This window comes from Equus przewalskii, chromosome 25 (genome assembly GCF_037783145.1).
Source record: "Equus przewalskii isolate Varuska chromosome 25, EquPr2, whole genome shotgun sequence".
Taxonomy (NCBI): Eukaryota; Metazoa; Chordata; class Mammalia; order Perissodactyla; family Equidae; genus Equus; species Equus przewalskii.
In genome coordinates this window covers 12955921-12979126 of record NC_091855.1, presented here as the reverse complement: position 1 = coordinate 12979126, position 23206 = coordinate 12955921, and the positions used below count along the sequence as shown (strand labels likewise).

Here is a 23206-nt window from a genome sequence, read left to right as displayed (position 1 = left end):
TAACAGATGCAGATTCTTTCAGTTAAGAAATAATTCTTTTGGTTCTTTCTCATGGGAACCAAATTTTAATGTCTTTGATAACCTAATCCTTCTCTAAGATTTCCATTAAAATGATGGTAGAAGTTTAGAATTAGATCCTGAAAGTCCATGAAACTGAAATCTTTATGGCCTTTCAGGCCTATAAAGCTCACCTGTTCACCAGCTTGGGACTCCCCAATGATGAAACGATCTCCTGGGCCATCAGCAGCTGTGGGATGAACAGAACCAAGAACAAACATCAGAATGAATCTATAGCAAGGACTAAGAAGCTAGAGCCAGAATTCTCAAAACTGACTCAAATGATCAGATAAGGCTTCAGGAAAGTGGAATACTTTTCTCATCTCCTAGACTAGACAATGGCTTTGTTACTAATGGTTTGATCTTTGGTATCCACAACTCACAAAAAACAACAGAAGTGGCCCTAAGCGTGCTCCTTCTTGGTGTCACTGGAGATAGTCTTTCTATTGCTCCTTAATTTCCACACTTGTACGTTTTAAATAGGAAGTTCTTTTAGCCTATCCTACTAAATAAATACCACCTTATCCTTGGGTATGTGTGTGTGATGTGTGTGTGCACACTTATGGAGATGTATATGTACATATATATATATTTCCATATTTCTCTATTTTTCTATAAATTTTAACTATTTCACACTGTTTTCTTATTTATAATCCAGTATGATCTTCATAATTAACATAATGAAGTAGGAAGAACATATATTCTTTTCTTCATTTGACATTTGAAGGAAATGAGTTATATACAGGTAGAAAAGCTTAAGTACTTTGAACAAGTTCTGGTTAGTATAGAGCAAGGACTAAAATACAGTTTCTTAATTCCCAGTATAGTATTTTTTCTTTTTTAATAATCTGTCAAAATGCTATTTCTGAATTAGAATACACAGGCAGTGCTGCATCACATTTTCCATTGATTATTTCTTTTTAAATTGGAAGAAACACTTTCAGAATTGAGATGGAAAAAACTTCTTATCCAATTTTTTTCCCCTACATACAGAAGAGTAACGGCTGGGTGTAAAAATACTCCTGGAGATAAATGTATTCAAAAGGGTTTTCTTCACATATGATGTGGATTTCAGACCAATACTTCTGGACAGGCAATGCCTATCTAATGAGTTTAATGATCACAACCATTACTTCCATGTCATCTGCATACAGTAAGGGTTTGGGGCACATACACGGAAAAGATAACACTTTATTTCTTTTTTTTTTTAAAGATTTTATTTTTCCTTTTTCTGCCAAAGCCCCCTGGTACATAGTTGTGTATTTTTAATTGTGAGTCCTTCTAGTTGTGGCTTGTGGGAGGCCGCCTCAGCATCGCTTGATGAGCTGTGCCATGTCCGTGCCCAGGATCTGAACCAGCGAAACCTTGGGCCGCTGAAGCAGAGCACGCGAACTTAACCACTCGGCCACGAGCCGGCCCCAGATAACACTTTCTATATGAATATTTTAACTATATTTGCAATCATAGTGAAAAATAATAAATGATATTTTCCTTCTTTTAAAAAGGACCTACAAAATTCATTGTCTCTTTATGTGATTACAAAGTGGCATTTTTTCTAAAGGCCTATATACAATACTGTTTCTAATAAGTCACTTTATTTTTTTGCATAGATGGCTTTGGTTAACCTGATGTGGAGAGGGACAAAAAATAAACATTGGGTCTCTTCTATGTACTAGATGTTGTATCTTCTGCTTTACAGACATTATCTCAGGCAATAAACTCTTGGCTTTCTTGTGTTTTTGGAATCCTATCGTATTTTCAGTGTTCACTTGTAAAAACAAGAATAGTTTTCCTGCCATGCTATTCTTATTATGCTGCTTTCACGGGTTCTTTTTTATTTAATTTTTAAAAAATGAACAACTTAAAATAGACATATAAATCACTGCTTTGACAATTACCAACATTTCACCAATCTTGTTTCATCTATCCCACCACTTTATTTTTGCAGTATCTTAAAGCAAATCACGATTTTCTTACTGTAGAAAATTAAAAGTCAATCATCTGTCAGAGTTCTGCACTAACTGCACCGCAGATGTGAATAAACTTATTTTTAGTCATTTTTCTACTGGAAATATTACCAACTTGCCATCTCCTATAAGCAATCTAGACATTTTCTCTTTTTACTTCTTGCACAAAGGGAAATTAACATGGTTTTAGAGTAAAACAAAGCTGAATCTGAATCCTGGTTCTGCCTATTATTAGCCTCAGGACTTTCTGCAAATTACTAAACCTTTCTCTAACCTTCAGTCTTGCTGTTGATAAAAATGGGGATAATAATACTTTAAAAATAATACACTTTAAAACTTTTTATTTCTTTCATTCATTTACTAAATGTCTACTGAGTGTCTTCTATGACCCAAGTGTCATAATAGGTGCTGGGACAGAGTAAAGAGTAAAACCAGACATTGTTTCTATTCTAATGCAGTGCCAGTCTGTTGCAATGTTTTTCACTCTGGATCATAAATGGAGATGGGCAGTAAAATCATCCTGTAAATAATTTTTTAAATGAAAAAGAATAGAAGGTATATTTCATCATCCATGGTAAGGATGAATATTGTCTCATGAAACTTACTTTTGCTTATATATATGTGAGCATATGTATATTTATATGTATTGTGTATGTTGTATATGTTTGTATATATTATTGGCTTGTGATGTATGATGTATTTAACGTGTGTCTTCCTATGGGTGTGGCTAAAACAAAACTCTTAAAGCCAGTGACGTAGTGGAGGAGAAAGATATTAATCAAATAATCACAATAATGAATAATAAATACAAATTAAGAAAATCACTTTTTTTCTTAAAGATTGGCACCTGAGCTAATATCTGTTGCCAATCTTCATTTTTTTTTTTTGTCTTCTTCTCCTCAAAGGCCCCCCATACATAGTTGTATATTCTAGTTGTAGGTCCTTCTGGTTCTGCTATGTGGGACGCTGCCTCAGCATGGCCTGACAAGTGGTGCCATGGCCGCGCCCAGGATCTGAACCAGCGAAACCCTGTGCTGCTGAAGCAGAGCGCACAAACTTAACTACTTGGTCACGGGGCTGGCCCCAACAAAACGATTCTTAAAGGAAAGGTAGGGGGCTGGCCCTGTGGCCGAGTGGTTAAGTTTGTGCGCTCTGCTTCAGTGGCCCAGGGTTTCGCCAGTTTGAATCCTGGGCGTGGACATGGCACCACTCATCAGGCCATGCTGAGGTGGCATCCCACATGCCACAACTAGAAGGACCCACAACTAAAAATACACAACTATGTACTGGGGGAGGGGGGACTTTGGGGAGAAAAAGGAAAAAAAAATCTTAAAAAAAAAAAAGGAAAGGTACATGGTTTTGTAAAGAGAGAGGTAAAAGAAAAGCTGCCATTTTCAATATGAATTCTACAAGCTTAGGTGGGAGCAGGTGGAAGTGGAGGTATGGTGGCATACAAACCTAAAGCTTGGAAAGAAATAAACTAAGCCACAGTATACTGTTAGAAAAGATGGATTGATTCCAAAGATGTCTGTAAAGGCTTAGAATCTTTTCCCCCTCCTAATTCAGATGTTTCTGTTAATAAGTTGTCTGTTTTCTAATTGTAGAATTTAATTTGAAGGAAGTGATAAAAGCAATATAAACCAAATCCTAACAGCAAATGCATTATAGAAGTAATTCATCATGCTTAATGCTAGACCCTAAAGCTGCTCCCACTTCCACCCTCTTTTTTTAATGTCCAGAAAACACTTCTGGTCTTGTTCACCTGTTTATTTGAAGACTTCTGATTACATCATTTTATATAAAATTGATACTATTAGATAACTATTCACTGGGGCAACGTATAGAAAATGATCTTCCCCAAGCCATTTGCCATAAAATTATCTCTCATTTTCATTTTCCAGCTATATGTGAACATTCTTTAAGTCTCCTGAAACACTTTACAGCTATTCATTTATTTTTAATAATAAAGAGTCTCATCATTTCCATGTTAGGGCTGAATAAACTGAGGCTATAGAGATGGCATAACTTTTAGAGGAAATATCTTTGACAGAGAAATAAGGCAGAGGGATTAAGAATTTATTTACTCTGACCACTCAACAACAAAAAAACCAAACAATCTAATTAAAAAAGGGGCAAAGGATCTGAACAGACATTCTTCCAAAGAAGATCTATAGATAGCTAATAAGCACATGAAAAGATGTTCAACATCACTAATTATTAGGGAAATGCAAATCAAAACTATTATCAGATATCACCTCCCACCCCTCAGAATGGCTATTATTAAAAAGTCAAGAAATAATAAGTGTTGGAAAGGATGTGGAGAAAAGGGAACTCTCATACACTCATGGTGGGAATGCAAACTGGTGCAGCCCCTAAGGAAAACAGTATGGAGATTCCTCAAAAAATTAAGAATAGAACTACCATATGATCCAGCCATTCCACTTCTGGGTATTTATGCAAAGAACATCAAAGCATGAATGTGAAAAGATATTTGCACCCTTATGTTCACTGCAGCATTATTCATAATAGCCAAGACTTGGAAACAACCTAAATGCCCATCAATGGATGAATGGATAAAGAAGATGCGGTATACATACACAGTGGAATACTACTCAGCCATAAAAAAGATGAAATCTTGCCATTTGTGACAACATGGATGGACCTTGAGGGTATTATGCTAAGTGAAATAAGTTAGACAAATGCCATATGATTTCACTCATAAGTGGAAGATAAAAACAACCACCACCACCACCAAACATATAGATATATAGATTACATTGGTGGGTACCAGAGGGGAAGGGGGAAAGAAGAGGACAAAAGAGGTAAAAGGGAATATGTGTATGGTAATGGACGGTAATTAGTCTTTGAGCGGTGAACATGATGTAGTCTACACAGAAATTGAAATACAATGATGTACACCTGAAATTTATATAATATTATAAACCAATATTACCTCAATAAAAAAAAAAGAAAAAAAAAGAAAAAAAAAAGAATTTGTTTACTCTGATTATGGAACCAAACTAAGATGGGACGATAGGCAACAAAGTAATAACATTTATGTGTATACTAAAACTAAGATTATAGGAAGAGATGGCGTGGAGGTAAGCAAAGGTGACAAGACTAACACAACAGGACTAATACTTGCTGCTATTATACTGAGGGATTAAATCAGGTGAGTTGTTTGGAAATTTAAATCTGCTGCCTTTTCTTATGGAAAGCAGGGAGGTAACACTAGGACAGATGAATGAAAGACATTTTATATTCTTTACTATCATCTTCCATGAGAAAAACACCCATTTATTGTTAGTACTGGTAAAAGAAATGTTCTTTCCTTAAATACAGTACTTTAAGCTTTTGAGAATTAACTAAAATTAATTATTCCAAACTATCTCCCTGCTCACATGAGTAATACTCCCAAGTCATAATACCATCTTCTTCATCCAAAGTGTCCTCTACAACATGGATGGACCTTGAGGGTATTATGCGAAGTGAAATAAGTCAGAGGGAGAAAGTCAAATACAGTATGATCTCACTCATAAGTGGAAGATAAAAACAATGACAAACAAACAGATAGCAACGGAGATTGGATTGGTGGTTATCACAGGGGAAGTGGGAAGGCGGGAGGGCAAAAGGGGTAAACAGGCTCACATGTGAGGTGATGAGCTGTAATTAGTTTTTGGGTGGTGAACATGATGTAATCTATACAGAATCTGCAATATATTACGATGTACATCTGAAAGCTATATAATGTTATAATCCAATGTTACTGCAATAAAATAAAAAGAAAGATAAATAGAACTGATAAAGAGAGCAGCAGATGCCTTATTGTTTATCCGGATTGTTTTACTAAAGAGTATAGTTGCAAACACTCTTTGACAGTGCATTTGCAATGATGTGGATGGGCATCTATTTACGAATTCAACTGCTGATCTTCATTAACCTGAGAAGAAGATACTAAAGCCAATGCTATGACAAAAACAAACAAACAAAGTGTCCTCTAGTGGAAGGCAATAGCCTGTCAAATGAGTTGGAGAACCAGCAGTGGCCAAAAAGTATTTAAACGGACAAAATAGAAACCCTAGAACTTGACTTTCATGAAAGAAGAACTAGCTCTAAATCAAAAAGGTTATACTGAATTTTAGTATTCTGAATTTTAGTATGCACTTTAACCAACTAGAAGGAAGTATAACAAAAAGTTAATAGTGGCTAGGCAGTGAGATAATGGGCAATTTTACAACGCTCTTTTTGATAGTCTGTATTTCCTGTAACCATATATTTCAATCAGAATGTAAAAAACTAAAAAGCTTTAAAATTTACTTTATCCAAATGGCACGGATTTCTCTTAGTATATCCTTGCAAAATTGTTTGTTACACATGGTTCTCAAAATAATTACTGTCTTGTTTATAATTTTCCCTTTTCTAAATGATCCAAAAACAGGTTCTGAAGGGATAAGCCTTTCAAACTGAACATTTTTAAGAAAGCCGAACTTGAAATTCTGAGGTATTTTTGCCTTTATTAACATCTAAGAAGAAACTGTGAGACAATAAGCACCCACATCTCTATAGGAGGGTGTGAATGCATCAAGATGATGATTAGCTTAATCAGTGTGAAGGGAAAAACAACTCTTCAAAAATATAAAGAATAACAACATTGTATTGATTCTAATCGGTAATAATGCTACTTTCATTTTCTTTTCCATGTTTTTATCTTTCGAATACACTCCCTCCTGAATGCAGTTTTAGTTTATTAGATTATAGGTCTTCCTATTACTTACATCATCATCACTTGATTCTTGCCTTCTTTACACTCTATTGTTTCTTTTATTTTTTTAAGCTGCTCCTATTTTTTATTTCCTTAGTCATGTTTTTTGATCATGTCTTGATTTTTCAACCCACATACCTTAAAGCCAAGTGATCTTTCAACTGGTTTGGGGTTTTAGCCCACATGTTTCTGAAGGATACTGGTTAACGCTTAGTGATCCAGAGCAAGTTAGCAACCTAGAGGGTTAGCAATCCTCACAGGTACCAATGGTTATTACTGGAAGGCCTAAGGCAGAGGCAGAGGAGAAGAAAAAAAAGGGAGCAGGGAGAAAGGAATGGGAGTAAAGGAAGATGGGGGTGGAGAGAAGAAGGTACACGAAGCACAGTGGTAGAGAGCCACAATAATAGCCTCAAGGACACTCTTTACCAAAACACTGCCTGGGGGGGATATTATAGCATAGAAAAGACTAAGACCAATGCCTCTTTGATCACTGATGACTTTTGCTGCCTTAATTATGACATCAATATATATATATACACATACAAAGACACACCCACTATTCCCACTTTGAGTTTTAACCATATCTGCATTGGTTATCTGTTATATGTTATGTATCTGTTAAATGTTCCTTATCTTAGAGAACTAGCAACACTTCACAGGAAAGAATGAATCAGCTGCATGGTAGATTATTTGTTGAACCTTTATACTGTGAGATGTCATTTTAGATTTTTCTGTGTGTGTGTGTGTGTGAAATCACCACCACTCCAAAACAAAAGAATAAATAAGATATTGAATAATAATTTTACATAAAAATTTCTTTGATAGAGTCTACAGTAGCAGAATGGCTCTTTTATGGCTCATGTAGGCTAATTGCTCTTTTTGGCAAATAGAAAAGCTAAGCGCAATAGTTTCTTTTTATTGAACTGCTGCTACCTCATGCAAAAATCACAGAACAACATTCTGTTTGAGAATAATTCTGCCTCAAATAATGTATTTTCTCACTTTCTTCTACTTCATATCACCAAGGATGTAAAAAATACTTTCTCGTCCCTTTGGTATTTCATCTGCTGTAGTTGTTTGTTTGACTCTAGAGGTAAGAAATTTTTTGTCATTTTATAGTAATCTTATATGGCTATTAATTATAAGTTCAAAACAGAATTTACATTTTAGAGGGGGAATAAGAAATAAGGAGAGCCAATGAGGCTATCAGAGGACTAAAGTAATTTTCTTTCTGGACAATATTCATTATAATAAGTACTATAGAAGGAATAAATTTGGTAGGAAAAAACCATAAGAGCCATCGGGCACTTGTTATTTATTTTTTCAGAAACACTCTAATTTAGTGAGATCGAGCTGAATGAGGTGCATCTAAGATAGTGTTCTTGAGAAAGAATACACTGGTAAGAATTAATCTCCCCACCATTTTGTTAACATAGAATAGGAGAATAACAATTTAGATGAATGTTATCCTTTTTTCAGAGATAGTCTAGGTAAAAGTATTTGTAACAATAATAGTGATAATGATTTGCTCAAAGTTACATAGATAGAACTGGTACTAGAATCCAGATCACTCTTACTATGCTCAAAGCCAATAACCTTAACCATTTGCTATACTGCCTCCAACATAAAGAAATACTGCTAAGAGATGGTGCTGGAACATGGGGAGATTAATGAATGTACTTAATTACAAAAAAGAGGAAATTGTTTTATTTTATTTGTTTTTTTAGGAAGATTAGCCCTGAGCTAACATGTGCTGCCAATGCTCCTCTTTTTGCTGAAGAAGACTGGCCCTGAGGTAACATCCGTGCCCATCTTTCTCTGCTTTATACATGGGATGCCTATCACAGCATGGCTTGCCAAGTGGTGCCATGTCTGCACCCGGGACCCAAACTGGCGAACCCTGGGCCGCCGAAGTGGAACGTGCCCACTTAACTGCTGTGCCACCAGGCCGGCCCCAAGAAATTGTTTTAATTGGCTAGATATAGTAAAAAAAAAAAAAAAAAAAAAAAAAAATCCAACAAAAAGCCAAGTAAGAGACTCCACAAATGTCCATTAAAAAGGAACTGGCCTTCTTACGAGCTCTAATAAACTGGGAGATGTTTTTAGACATTTCTTCAATGATATTAGCCTTGACTTAATAATCAATAATAGTTCCTACACAATTCAGTTGTATTTTCATTTTGGGTTCTTAGATTGGACTTTAGGCAGGTAAATGCTATTTAGTATTTGCTTTTAAGCTTTATGCAATCTCAGGCAACTCTGAAGGTGTGAGCTGCTAGTACCATCTGGTGATTCAGAGCTTTGAAATACGGCACCTTTCAGGGAATCAGAGGTTGCCCTCACGCTTGATTTTTATGAAGCCCTTATTGACGCTTGAATTTAAAGCAGCAGAAAAAACTGTCCCATTTTATCCTTGTATTGGGAATCTACTCTTATTTCTTGGAACATATAGATGTTTTCAACTAGAAAACATGTGAAAAACTTTAAACCAAGATTGTCTGCTATCTGGCATGTGTACAGGCCAAAAGAATAAATTAAGGTACAGTGTTTTTATCAATCTCTACATATTTGTTGTAAGCAAGAATTTTCAAGTAACTACAGTACTCTCACTGAAAAGTTTTAATAAAGATTATGCCAGAAAACATATAGGTGTAGATTAACACTATTATCCATAAGTGAAATTATTTTGACAAACAAGGGGGAAACAGATGTAACAGGTGTTGGGTGCCTAGGCTGAGCCAAAAATCTGAGGAAAAAAGCCAAAACAAAACACTGTATGATGATACTCAAGAAAACCAAAATATTTACCTCGGACAGCATAGCCATCTTTTACTGATGCTGGGAACGGGGGTAGGTTGTCTTTTGCATATACATCTTGAGCAAGGACTCGCCCCATTCCATCTGCAAGCAGAGAAAAGAAGGAAAATATGAACGTCAAGAGCAATAGGTTAAACAGGCAGTATAAACAAGATGGGTATGTGTGCTTGTCTGACAAGGCTTGTATATGGGCTCAGACTTCCTGATTTCTATCCCGAGGAATAGGAGACAGAGGAAGAGATGCATCCTACTGTCTGAAATGAAAGATTAGATTCAATCAATTAATAGTAATACTTGCAGAGATTATTTGAATATGAGTAACTACACAATCATCAAAGATGTGTTAAAATTGATGTGTCATTAATCCTTTAACAACTCAAAGGTGATTTTCTTTTCTTTTTTTTTTTTTGAGGAAGATTAGCCCTGAGCTTACATCTGCTGCTAATCCTCCTCTTTTTGCTGAGGAAGACTGGCCCTGAGCTAACATCTGTGCCCATCTTCCTCTACTTTATATGTGGGACGCCTACCACAGCATGGCTTGCCAAATGGTGCCATGTCCCTATCCGGGATCCAAACTGGCGAACCCTGGGCCGCCAAAGCGGAACGTGGGAACTTAACTGCTGCGCCACCGGGCCGGCCCCAAAGATGATTTTCTTTAAAAAGATAATTCTGGGGGCCGGCCCCGTGGCTGAGTGGTTGGGTTCGCACGCTCTGCTTTGGTGGCCTGGGGTTTTGCCAGTTTGATTCCTGGCCGTGGACATGGCACAGCTCATCGGGCCACGCTGGGGCGGCGTCTCGCATGCCACAGCTGGAAGGACACACAACTAAAAGTACACAACTATGTACTGGGGAGCTTTTGGAGAAAAAGTAAAAATAAGATCTTTAAATAAAAAGATAATTCTTCAACATTTTTATATTCATTGATCCAGTAATTTCATTTCTAGAAATCTATCCTAAGAAAATGGATAAATCTTTATGTACATGTTTATTTCAGAGTTGCTTACATTAGTGAGAAATGGAAAGAAATCAAAAGATCAATAATACAGAAATTTAAAGACAATGATCTATCCTTATGATAAAATATTATGTAGGCTAAAGTAATATTTATGAAGCATATTCATTGACAGAAAAATTATTACGATATATATTTAAAAAACATGCAGAACTGCACATGTAGTGTATAATCTTAACTATGTTAAGATATATTTGTTCTCAAAAAGGTGGGAAGGGCATACATGAAAATATAAAGCATTTGTTATTTCATTACTTTGGAAGTATGTATGACTTTTATCCCCTTTGCTATACTTTTATGAAAATTTCCAAGTTTTCTACAATGATCATCACATCATTTTTATAGGAAAGTTTTTTTTCTTAAGAAGAGAAAAGTAAAAGGGAAAGAGCTTCCTTATCATTCTATTTGAATTTTAGCCTTTGATTTTGGCTTTATTAACCTAAAAAAATTAGTGACTATAAGAAGAGGGCCACTAAGTTAACACGTAAAGTGACTATTCAGACCACTCTGGATGACAATCAGTTTTGGCTGGAGCTCAGGAATTTGAACTAGTGCCAACAAGAATAAAAGTTTCAAAAGTCATGACTAATTCCTAAATCCTCTAGTCAGAATCTGTCTTTATTATTATTATTATTATTTTTTGAGGAAGATCAGCCCTGAGCTAACTGCTGCCAATCCTCCTCTTTTTGCTGAGGAAGACTGGCCCTGAGCTAACATCCATGCCCATCTTCCTCTACTTTATACGTGGGACGCCTACCACAGCATGGCTTTTGCCAAGAGGTGCCATGTCCACACCCGGGATCCGAACTGGTGAACCCTGGGCTGCCGAGAGGTGGAACGTGTGAACTTAACCACTGCGCCACTGGGCCAGCCCCTGACTACTATTCTTGTATATGTTTTGTCAACCATATATTCAATTTGTAATATATTAGCAACTATTTTCAAAACTGATGTGTAAGAGTTTTCAAGTTGGTGTGTGTGAGAAAGTATGTGTTAGGTTTCTTAAGCTTTTGAAGAAAGAGAACTCTATTTGTATTTCCTTCAGGTCTAATCAAAGTAACAAATATAGGTTATACTCTATATGCCTTTTAGTAGCCTGGACTTCCAGAGGAATCCTTACTATTATTTAAATTCAGTTCTTTTTTTTTTAAAAGATTGGCACCTGAGCTAATACCTATTGCCAATCTTGTTTTTTTTCCCTTCTTCTCCCCAAAGTCCCCCAGCACATAGTTGCATATTCTAGTTGCAGGTCCTTCCAGTTGTGCTATGTGGGATGCTGCCTCACATGGCCTGATGAGTGGTGCCATGTTCGTACCCAGGATGTGAATTGCTGAAACTCTGGGCCACTGAAGTGGAGCGCACGAACTTAACCACTCAGTCATGGGGCCAGCCCCTAAACTCAGTTCTTCTTAAAAGGAAGGACAAATCCCAGAGAAATGAAAACATATGTCCACATAAAAACTTGTAAACAAATATTAATTGCAGCACAATAATCAAAAGATGAAAACAATCCAAACCATCATCAACTGATGAATGTATAAACAAAATGTGGTACACAGATACAATGAAATACTGCTTGGCCATAAAAAGGAATGAGGGACTAATGAAAGCTACAAAACATTGCTGAATGAAATTAAAGAGGACACAAATAAATGGGAGACATTCTGTGCTCATGAATTGGAAGACAAATATTCTTAGTGTCTATCCCACCCAAAGCCATCTACAGATTCAATGGCATCTCAATCAAAATGAAATGGAAATTTTTGCAGAAATAGAAAAGTTCATCTAAAATTCATATGGAATCTCAAGAGACCCTGAATAGCCAAAACAATTTTAACAAAGAGAAAAGCTGAAGACTCATACCTCCTGATTTCATAACATATTACAAAGCTACAGTAATCAAAACAGTGTGGTACTGGCATAAAGACAATAAACAAACCAATGGTGTGATGGTTAATTTTGTGTCAGCTGGCCTGGACATGGGGTGCCCAGATTAAACATTATTTCTGGGTGTGTCTGTGAGAGTTTTTCCAGATGAGATTAGTATCTGAATAGGCGGACTCAATAAAATAGATAGCCCTCCCCATTGTGGGTGGGATCATCCAATCTGTTGAGGGCCTGAATAGAACAAAAGCTGGACGAAGGAATTTGCCCCTTTTGCTTCCAGCCTGACTGTTTGAGCTGAGACACTGGTCTTCTCCTGCCCTTGGATGGGATTTATACCATTAGCTCCCTTGGTTCGCAGGCCTTCAGACTTGGACTGGGATCATAACACAAGCTTTCCTGGGGCTCTGGCTTGCAGATGGCAAATCATGGGACTTCTTAGCCTCCATAATCAGGTGAGCCAATTCCTTACAAAAATTTCTTCCTATCTCTCCTATTGGTTCTGTTTTTCTGGATCACTGTGACTAATACAAATGGAATAGAATAGAGAGCTCAGAAATAAACACTTGTGTATATAGCCAATGATCTTTGATAAAGGTGCCAAGACCACTCAATGGGGAAAGGATAGTCTTTTCAACAATTAGTGCTGGGAAAACTGGATGTCCATATGTAAATACTGAAGTTGGCCCCTATGTTCCACCATATACAAAAATTAACTCAAAATGGATTAAAGACTAAATGTAAAACCTAAAACTATAAAACTCTTAGAAGAAAACAGAGAGGAAAGGCTTCATGACACTGGACTTGACATCAAAAGCACAGGTAACTAAAGCAAAAATAGATGAATGGGACTATATAAAACTTAAAAAACTTTCGAGCATCAAAGGACACAATCAACAGAGTGAAAAGGAAACCTATGGGGCTGGCCTGGTGGCGCAGCAGTTAAATGCGCACATTCTGCTTCAGTGGCCCAGGATTTGCTGGTTTGGATCCTGGATGTGGACGTGGTGCTGCTTGGCAAGCCATGCAGTAGCAGGTGTCCCACATATAAAATAGAGGAAGATGGACACGGATGTTAGCTCAGGGCCAGTCTTCCTCAGCAAAAAGAGGAGGATTGGCAGCAGATGTTAGCTCAGGGCTAATCTTGCTCAAAAAAAAAAAAAAAGAAAAAAATAGGAAACCTATGGAATGGGAGAAAACATTTGCAAATCATATATCTGATAAAGGGTTAATGTCCTGAATATATAAAGAATTCCTACAACTCAACAATATAAAAAAATCAAATAACCCAATTAAAAATGGGCAAAGGACTTGAATAGACATTTCTCCAAAGATGGTATATAAATAGCCAACAAGCATATGAAAACATGCTCAACATCACTAGTCGTCAGAGAAATGCAAATCAAAACCAAGGAGATATCACATCACACTCATTAGGATGGCTGCTATCAAAAACAGCAGAAGACAAGTTTTGATGAGGATATGGACAAACTGGAACCCTTAGGCACTGTTGGTGGGATTACAAAATAGTGCAACCACTATGGAAAACAGTAAGGAGGTTCCTTAAAAATTAAAAATAGAACTACCAGGGGCTGGCCCCGTGGCCGAGTGGTTAAGTTCGCGCGCTCCGCTGCAGGCGGCCCAGTGTTTCGTTGGTTTGAATCCTGGGCGCGGACATGGCACTGCTTATCAGACCACGCTGAGGCAGCGTCCCACATGCCACAACTAGAAGAACCCACAACGAAGAATACACAACTATGTACCGGGGGGGCTTTGGGGAGAAAAAGGAAAAAATAAAATCTTAAAAAAAAAAAAAATAGAACTACCATTTGATCATCAATCCCACTTCTGGGTATATATCCAAAAGAATTGAAAGCAGGGTCTTGAAGAGATTTTTTCTTTTAAAGATTTTATTTTTCCTTTTTCTCCCCGAAGCCCCCTGGTACACAGTGGTATATTTTGAGTTGTGGGTCCTTCTAGTTGTGGCATGTGGGACGCTGCCTCAGCATGGCCTGATGAACAGTGCCCTGTCCATGCCCAGGATCCGAACTGGTGAAACCCTGGGCCGCTGAAGCGGAGCGCGCGAACTTAACCACTCGGCCACGGGGCTGGCCCCCTTGAAGAGACATTTTCACACTCACGTTCATAGTAGCACTATTCATAACAGTCAAGAGGTGGAAGCAACCCAAATGTTCATTGATGGATGAATGGATAAACAAAATACACTATGACATGATACAACATGGACGGACATTGAGGATGTTATGGTAAGTGAAATAAGCCAGCCAGAGAGAGACAAATACTGCATGATTCCACTTATATGAGGCATCTAAAGTAGATAAAATCTTAGACAGTAGAATGGTAGTTACCAGGGGCTGGGATGAGGGGAAAAAGGAGAGACGTTATTTAATGGGTATAGAGTTTCAGATATCCAGTATGAAAAAGCTCTGGAGATATGTTTCACAACAACATGAATGTACTTAATGCCACTGAACTGTATAATTAATAATGGTTAAGATGATAAATTTTAGGTAATGTGTTTTTTACTATAATAATAATTAAAAGAAATAAGGTACTGATACATGCTACAACATGGATGAACTTTGAAAATATTATGCTAAGTAGAAGAAGTCAGTCACAAGAGACCATATATTATATAATCTTATCATATGAAATGTCCATAATAGGTAAATCTACAGAGATAGAAAATAGACTAGTGGTTGCTTAGGGCTGGCTGGGGGGATGAAGGGATAGGAGGAGGATGATAGCTAAGTGAGATGGGGATTCTTTTTGAGGTGATGAAAATGTTCTAAAATTGACTATGGTGATAATTGTACATATCTGTGGATATACTAAAAACCCTTGAACTGTGTATTTTAAGTGAGTGAATTGTATGCTATATGAATTGTATCTCAATAAAGGCATTATTTCTTTTTAAAGGGCAAGGATAAGAGATTTTTTTAAAGAAAGAAAAAGTTGGGGTTGGCCCCATGGCATAGTGGTTAAGTTTGTGTGCCATGCTTCGATGGCCTGGGTTTCGCAGGTTTGTATCCCAAGCGCATACCTACACACTGCTTATCAAGCCATGCTGTTGGTGGCATTCTGCATACAAAACAGAGGAAGATTGCCACAGTGGTTAGTTCAGGGACAATCTTCCTTAAGAAGAAAGAGAAAGATTGGCAACGGATGTTAGCTCGGGGCCAATCTTCCTCACCAAAACAAACAAACAAAAAACCCCCAAAAACAAAACACCTCAAAAAACCACACTCCAAAAAAATCTACTTCAATTTGATGAAGATGATAACAAATATGCATATTTCTAGATTCTGTGGAGGTCAGAAAACTTAAAAGGCAAGAATATGTATCACTGAGGATCCTGGGCCACATACACAATTAAGTGATCTCAAGAGGTTGTTAAGAAGGAAGGAGTGGAAAAGACTTGCTGATGATTTACACAGTTTTGTGTGGTATTCTTACTTGTGCTGCAAGAAGACAGTGGCAGAGTGCTTGGTCAAAGGGTGGTAGCCTTTTTATGTAGCCAGCAGGATACTCATAAGAGTTAGCTTTCCACATGATAAGAGTCATTAATGAACTCCCTAGTCTCTGGGGTGCTAGTTGTTTTACACTGGGATGATTGGGCTAAAAAATATCTTCAGAAAGAGTCTTTACAGATTCAAATGGCTGACAAGGGACATACATACAAGGGAACTCAGGATAGAGAATTATTTATAAAGTTGAGTATGATCTGTGAGCATCGAACCCAAATGTATTCTCTAAATGGTAAAAGTCAAATATTCAGTTTGTTTGGTTGGGCATTTATTCTGGCCCAGATAATACTTGCTTCTTGCAATCTAAATTAAGATGTTAGGAGAACTGAGTGGCTTTGGATATAAGAGAGAAAAGCATTTTAATTTCTCCAAGTCACTTATCAAAATGATTCCACAGCTGTCAAGTTCCCTGTGTCGTTAGTTCTAAGAAGGCTTTGGAGGAAGTCAAGGGAAAACTGCGAGTTCAGTGATCCAGGAAATTGATTCCTTGTCCTCACTTTGGCTAACCAAGATATTATCAGTTATACGAATCAGGAGTGTAGGAAGAGAGTGTAGGAAGAGTGTGGTAGATAACAGAAGGTTGAAAAGAAAAAATGCCATCCAAGACTTCCTAATATAAAACATAGACATAAGTCAGTGTGCTATTGATTATTAATTCCTCAAAAGTTAATTAAGTTCAATGAGACAGCATTGATATGATACTGCAACATTTAAAAATCGCCATCACAACCAATCTTTATGACCTATTAGCTATCCATTGTGCTCACCAAAATAGTTGAGAAGGCAGTCTTGATGCATACACTTACTCTGGCCAAATGACCACTGGTGGCAACAATGTTAGCTAAGGTCAAGAACTAAAAGGAAAGCTGAAGCATGTGCAGATTTGGGTCACTACAGCATTAAAAAAAACAAAACTTTTTAAGTGAAGTATAACATACTTACAGAAAGCATCATGATTATTTAACAGACACTAAACATTTAAACATAGTGGATGCCCTTGAGTCTATCTCAATATAATTTATTCTACACGTCTTCTTCTTTGTAAATTTGAGACTAATTAGACAACATTTTGGTACATTATGGACCTCACTTATGTATTACAAGATTCACATATATGTAAAGTGAGAAAGACTGAATGATTTAGGGGTGAATATTCCTTTGGTGAAAACAAGCACATTAATTAATCTTTAGTTACTCCAGAAGTCATGTTTATGGAATAGTACAATAAAAACCCTATGCTTTTAAAATTCTTGGCTTGTTCAGAGTGGTATTGTGTTGCACATTTGTATTTTTCCATCTAAGGATGCTCATTGCCTGCCAACGTGATAAATAAGGGCAAGCATTACAGTTCTTATGTCATAAAATAAAAATAAGTTTTGTAGAAGGTTATAGAATTTGGAATAAACACAAACGTTATGATTATCAGAAATGATTAAGTCATGATTTAGTAATACAAAAAGATGCAACGAAATTGATTATGAATTAATTCAGTTGTGTTGTGGTTTCATGATGTCTATTTTATTATTGAGTGCCTCTGTGTTACATATATTCATTTCTATATATAAAAATCAAGCTTTAAAAATAATAACTGTAAAACTGTAGAAAACATTTAACTTAATTAAAATGAAAGATATATTTTTTAGGGGAAATATTAGTTTCAAAAAATATCTAAAATGTTAGAAAATGTTTCAATTGAGAGTAAGTGCTCACTCCTTTTATACTTAGTGATGGAAACTCTGCTACACCCAGTTCAAATGTGTCACTGATAAATGTGTAGCAGGTAGGTCTAACGGGTAAATTTGTTCGTCAGGATTTGGTACAAACAAGCAAAATGTTCTATAGTTGGAACAATTTAAACCCTTCTTGATTGGTAATTTCTCAATCACTGTCCTATAAACTGTCATATGCTGCAGAGGAAAAAAATATTTTCTTACTATAATTTCCATAATTTTGAACCACATATCCTAGTATCCTAAAAATAATTCCTAACTTTTCCAACACTGATTGGTCCTACAGTAGGATATTACTACGGCTATTAAAAAAAAGGGAAAATGTATTAAGTAGGAAGTATTTTATAAAAAGAAACAAATACATAATGAAATCAAGCTCCTAGGTGGGATGCAACAAGAAATCAATACCAAATATACCAATTATGATATTGACTTTGAAGAAATACTGGTGGCTTATTTCCATATTGCTAAAACCAAAGTAAGGAAATTAGTAAGGTGTTTTAGTCTCAAGGTTGCAATAGTTTCATTGAACCATTCAGTGTTATTTCCAAATGATAAGACAAGATGTTAATAGTTGATAATTTTTTTTAGCAAGTTAACTAAAGACTGAGATTCTGCAGAAAAGGAGTTTATAGAAACAGAAAATAAGATTTTTAACCATTTAAATGAATTCCGTTTTTGGAAAAATTGAGTTAAAGTTTTAAAAATTATTGCAAATCTATTCCATTCTTATAGACATTCAGACACATTACAAAGAAGAATGTTGATTACAATAGATTCCTTGTGTTTCTGATTTTCTTCATATCCTTTTGTCTCACAATTAAAAGAAAGGAAGTTTTGGGTTTCCCTGCCCATATTGCTTGGGGTGAGCTAACAGCCTGCCAGGAGTTGCAAAGTCCTTAACTGAGAAAATAGTCACAAAGGTAACTCCTGTGCAGGACTCCAACGGGAAAGTTAATCAATTCAAACCTAAAAAAAGAAAAAACCTACTGCCAAGTTTTCATTCCTGGTAATTCTCTTGCTGGTAATGGTAAATCCTTTACTTCCACTTATGTTTGTCTCTCTCTTTTTTTTTTGAGGAAGATTAGCCCTGAGCTAACTACTGCCAATCCTCCTCTTTTTGCTGAGGAAGATGGGCCCTGAGTTAACATCTGTGCCCATCCTCTGCTACTTTATCCGTGGGATGCCTACCACAGCATGGCTTTTGCCAAGTGGTGGGTGCCATGTCCGCACCAGCGATCTGAACTGGCGAACCCCGGGCCGCTGAGAAGTGCAATGTGAGAACTTAACTGATGCACCACTGGGCCAGCCCCTATGTTTGTCTCTTTTCATTTGCACTAATTTTCTTCACTACAGTTTGGGAAATCCTGTATATTTACATTAAGTTTCATAATTCTACCAATATAACATTAAGAATAGACAGGAATGAGTTATTGCTAAAAATCTGAGATCCTTCTTCATAATTTTGATCATTGCAAGAATAAGGTATTTTGATGTTATTCCTTCTTAGAAATTTTCTACTTTCATTCCATTTTAACCAAAATTTTTTCCATTGCTTACATTCTGAACCCTAACTTAATAGTACTAACATAGACTATGGCACTTCAAAATAGATACTGAATAAAAAGATTGCTAAATAAACTATACCAAATAAGACATGTATATTTAAAATATGAGAAGATAATGAAGTACCCAAAAAGAATAGAAAACTAAAAATCTCATTTAAAGAGTGTATCTTGTCTTAACCACCAATATATTCAATAAAAGCTATGTAAATTAACTTAAATAAACCATATTGAAAAATTAATTCCTCCTTACTCTTTTCTTTTTTTTGAGGAACATTAGCCCTGAGCGAACATCTGCCGCCAATCCTCTTCTTTTTGCTGAAGAAGATTGGGCCTGAGCTAACATCTGTGCCCATCTTCCTCTATTTTATAGGTGGTATGTCTGCCACAGCATGGCTTGATAAGCGGTGCTAGGTCCACATCTGAGATCTGAACTGGTGAACCTTGGGCTGCTGAAGCTGAACATGTAAACTTAACCACTACACCACTGGACTGGCCCATCCTTACTTTTTTGATTAAATATGAATTACTTTCTGTTAAAATTACTCAAAGTGAGGTACGTTTACAATATGCTTTATTTAAAAAAAAAGATGCTACATAGATAGAGATACATAATTGTATGCACAGAAGGAAGTATGAAATAGGAAGATTAGTCTACCTAGTTGTGAAATAGGGATAACTAGGCCAAGGTTATAGGTCTGATTTCTATTTGAGTGAATTAATTTTATTCAATAAAATAAGAATAAAAACAAGTCCCCTACACAAGGGACCTTTGTGAGTACTGTGATAACAGCACACATGTGGTATCCACAGTATTGGAGGAAAAAAAGCAACTGAGGGCACATATACAGAAAGCAGTTTGGGAATCAATCGTAATCTTTGGATATGAAGAACAGCATAATTGCCTAGAGGCTGTGATTATACACACACACACACACACACACATCATGAATATTATCCAGAGAAGGATTTAATGAAATGTTCATATTTGAGAAATGCAGGGAGAAGTATAAAGGTAAGGGTGTAATAAGAACCATAAACATGAAGGATATAATAGGATGCACATACTTTTAGAGGTATAATAAAGCTTATGAACTAAAGAGTCTAAAGGGATGAGACTACCTGAAGGAAACTATGAATGAGTTCAAGTGGCCGCACTCATGGAAAAATCTACAGAAAATGCCAGCAAAGACCAATATCCCAGGAGATAATCAGCAAGTAAACGAGATCATCCTAGGTGAAGACCTTACTAGACTGGAGGTAGAAAGTGGAGGCAGTAATTTGGTTAATAAAAATATATGCTGTCACTTGAAATATTTCAATAACTACCTCAATTCTCTGCTTCAATTTTGTAAAGCTCAACCAGAGATAAGCAGAAAAACAATGAAAACTGCTGTTTAGTTAAATTTTCTAATGAGATAGGAAGCACACGCCTGAATGACCTGGGTGGGTGGAATGTAAATTTGATTACAACAAAATACATAGACAACCAGAGATTGTTAACGTGGATCAATAAATGGAGCTGAGCCAAGGAATTGTAGCTTTGACTCAGTAATTTACAAGTGCTTAGCCTAGGGTTATGATCTCAGAGTCCCCACATGGAGAACGAAGGGATGGGAACAAGTTGCTATATTCCAAACATGGCAGCTTAGTGAATACTAAATGTTTTACATATAAAATTTCCTTTAACAGTAACTCATAATGACCCTATTGGGTAGACATTATTTCTAGTTTTTACATATGAGAGAAATAAGACTCAGAAAGTTCATGCAGCTTGCCCAAGGTCTCTCAGCTAGTTAAAAGTAAAGCAAGTTAAAGAATATGTTTTGATGGCAAAGCCCCTTCCAGTATACCTTTACTTCCTTCTCCCTTATTCTCTGATAGCCCCTGAACCGTCAGGAGGAGTTAATGAATTCCTAGCAGGACTTGTGAACCACTTTCGCAAGAACCTCCTACTGCTTGGAATCAGGAGCTTCTGCATTGCTTCCAGAGGGCAGTGAATTTCTGCTTAAGATAACCGTCTATCTTCAAGCAGTTATCTAACGATAATTCAGAAACAGGGAGAAGTGCCTCTGCTATGGTCAGTATTCTAAAAGAGAGATTTCACTGCTTCAAACTGAGTTCCAACAACAAAGCTTTAAATTTCCTTGACTAGAGCTGCTTAAGTCTTTTGTGGAAAAACAAAGAACCCAGGTGAGAGATGCTGAAGTCTTTGGTCATGTAATCTTAAACGAGAAAGCCTAGAGTTTGTAATCTAAAATAATGCTCCTGAGAAAGCAGAATCCTTTCTATTAAAAACTTATAGCTTTTCCATTGTTAATTGAAAGAGATTGGGAATTATAAGGAATAGTGCCAGAATCTTTTAATCTATTTTACAGTAGCTAGTACTGTATCAAATATAAAGTTGGAATTTATTCATGTCATGCATTTACAAGCAAAGAAAATGAACCATAAATGGTAGTCTTACAACTATTATCATCCATTGTTATGCCATGTATGCCTCTCCCAAGAAACCAAAGGAAGGTATTTATAATCTCTGGAGCACTTGCTCCTTAAAGGCCTTGCTTGCAGATAGGGGCTGAAAATAGTAGATATACTAAAGGACAGACCAGAGACAAGAGAAAATTTATCTGAGCCAAAACAGATTAAACAAACGATACTTTATACATACATGCACATCTAGGGACGTGCTTTAGAAGAATAATTTTCATATTGATTTGAGATGTAGTGTGCCACAGTAGAACGAACAGCAGACCAGGAGTCGAGAATCCTAGGTTCTAGTTGTTTTCAATCACAACTATTTGTCTAACTTTAAGAACATTATTACACCTCCTTGGTCTTAAGTTCCCTTGTCTTTAAAGTAAGAAAGATGACTTGATCTCAAAGTTACCTTCTTATTATAATATTCTACGTAGTTCATGTATTATACTCTAGAATTCCTTCATAGAGTTACCCTATGTCTATGACCTTTACAATAATTACTTCCAGTATTTCTGTATAGGATTCACCCTTAGTTTTCTGGGATTATTGCTGAGCCTTCTCAGACATATAAAAGTAATTTTAGAGATGTTACAGTTCTAAACTGCTTCATAGATTCAGTGGTTCTGGACCTCTTAGGAAACATGGCCTTTCCTCCATGGGGTTCTATACTTGTAGATGTCAGAGTATTTGCAGAGGCAGAATATTTGAGATTTCAGAGAACTGTAAAGGTCTTTCAGTCCCTCCTCCCATCCCCGACACTTTTCCTACTCAGTGATTGACAGAGGAAATTCGATAGTTAGAGGTACATCTAGCTGAAATCAAAACAAACTATGAGAGTTTGTTCATTAAAATGCAAACATCCTTGGTAAAGATAACATTTAAAGTGCAGTGAGAATGAGTTTCTAATCCTTTTTCTGGGGAGAAATCTCTTACTTTCAGTAAGGCCATATTTGACTCATGACAATTCAATTTATAGTGATTCACACTTAGAGTACTCTGCTTTTTATACTCATGTTGTTTATTAGGGCATTTATGATAGAGAGTGATCAAATATGGCAGTCAGTTCTATCATAAAACATATGAACAAAGTGCTGTGGGAACAGGGAGGAGGGGTACTTAGCCGAGCTAGGGAGGGGGGAAGTGAACATCAGAAATGTCTTCATGGAGGAGAAACTTAAGTTTAATCTTAAAGAACACGTAGTAGGGGGAACGGGGAGATGTTGGTCAAAGGGTACAAACTTTCATTTATAAGATGAATAAGTTCTGCGGGTCTAATGTACAGCATGGTGACTATAGTTAATAATGCTGTATTGTATACTTGAAATTTGCTAAGAAAGTAAATTTTAAGTGTTCTCACTACACACACACATACACACACACAAA

The 23206-nt window shown here is 36.5% G+C and overlaps 1 protein-coding gene across 50 annotated transcripts in view; it reads right to left on the bottom strand.

Moving 5' to 3' along the window:
• The window catches only part of GPHN (gephyrin), a 564043-nt gene that overhangs the window by 85322 nt on the left and 455515 nt on the right, over positions 1–23206 (bottom strand). For all 50 annotated transcript variants that reach the window (XM_070594056.1, XM_070594020.1, XM_070594022.1 and 47 more), the window contains 2 exons: positions 9595–9687; positions 192–247 (listed from right to left, as the gene is read on the bottom strand). In XM_070594056.1, the coding sequence (XP_070450157.1) occupies positions 192–247; positions 9595–9687 (149 nt within the window). The remainder of the gene's footprint in view (positions 1–191; positions 248–9594; positions 9688–23206) is intronic.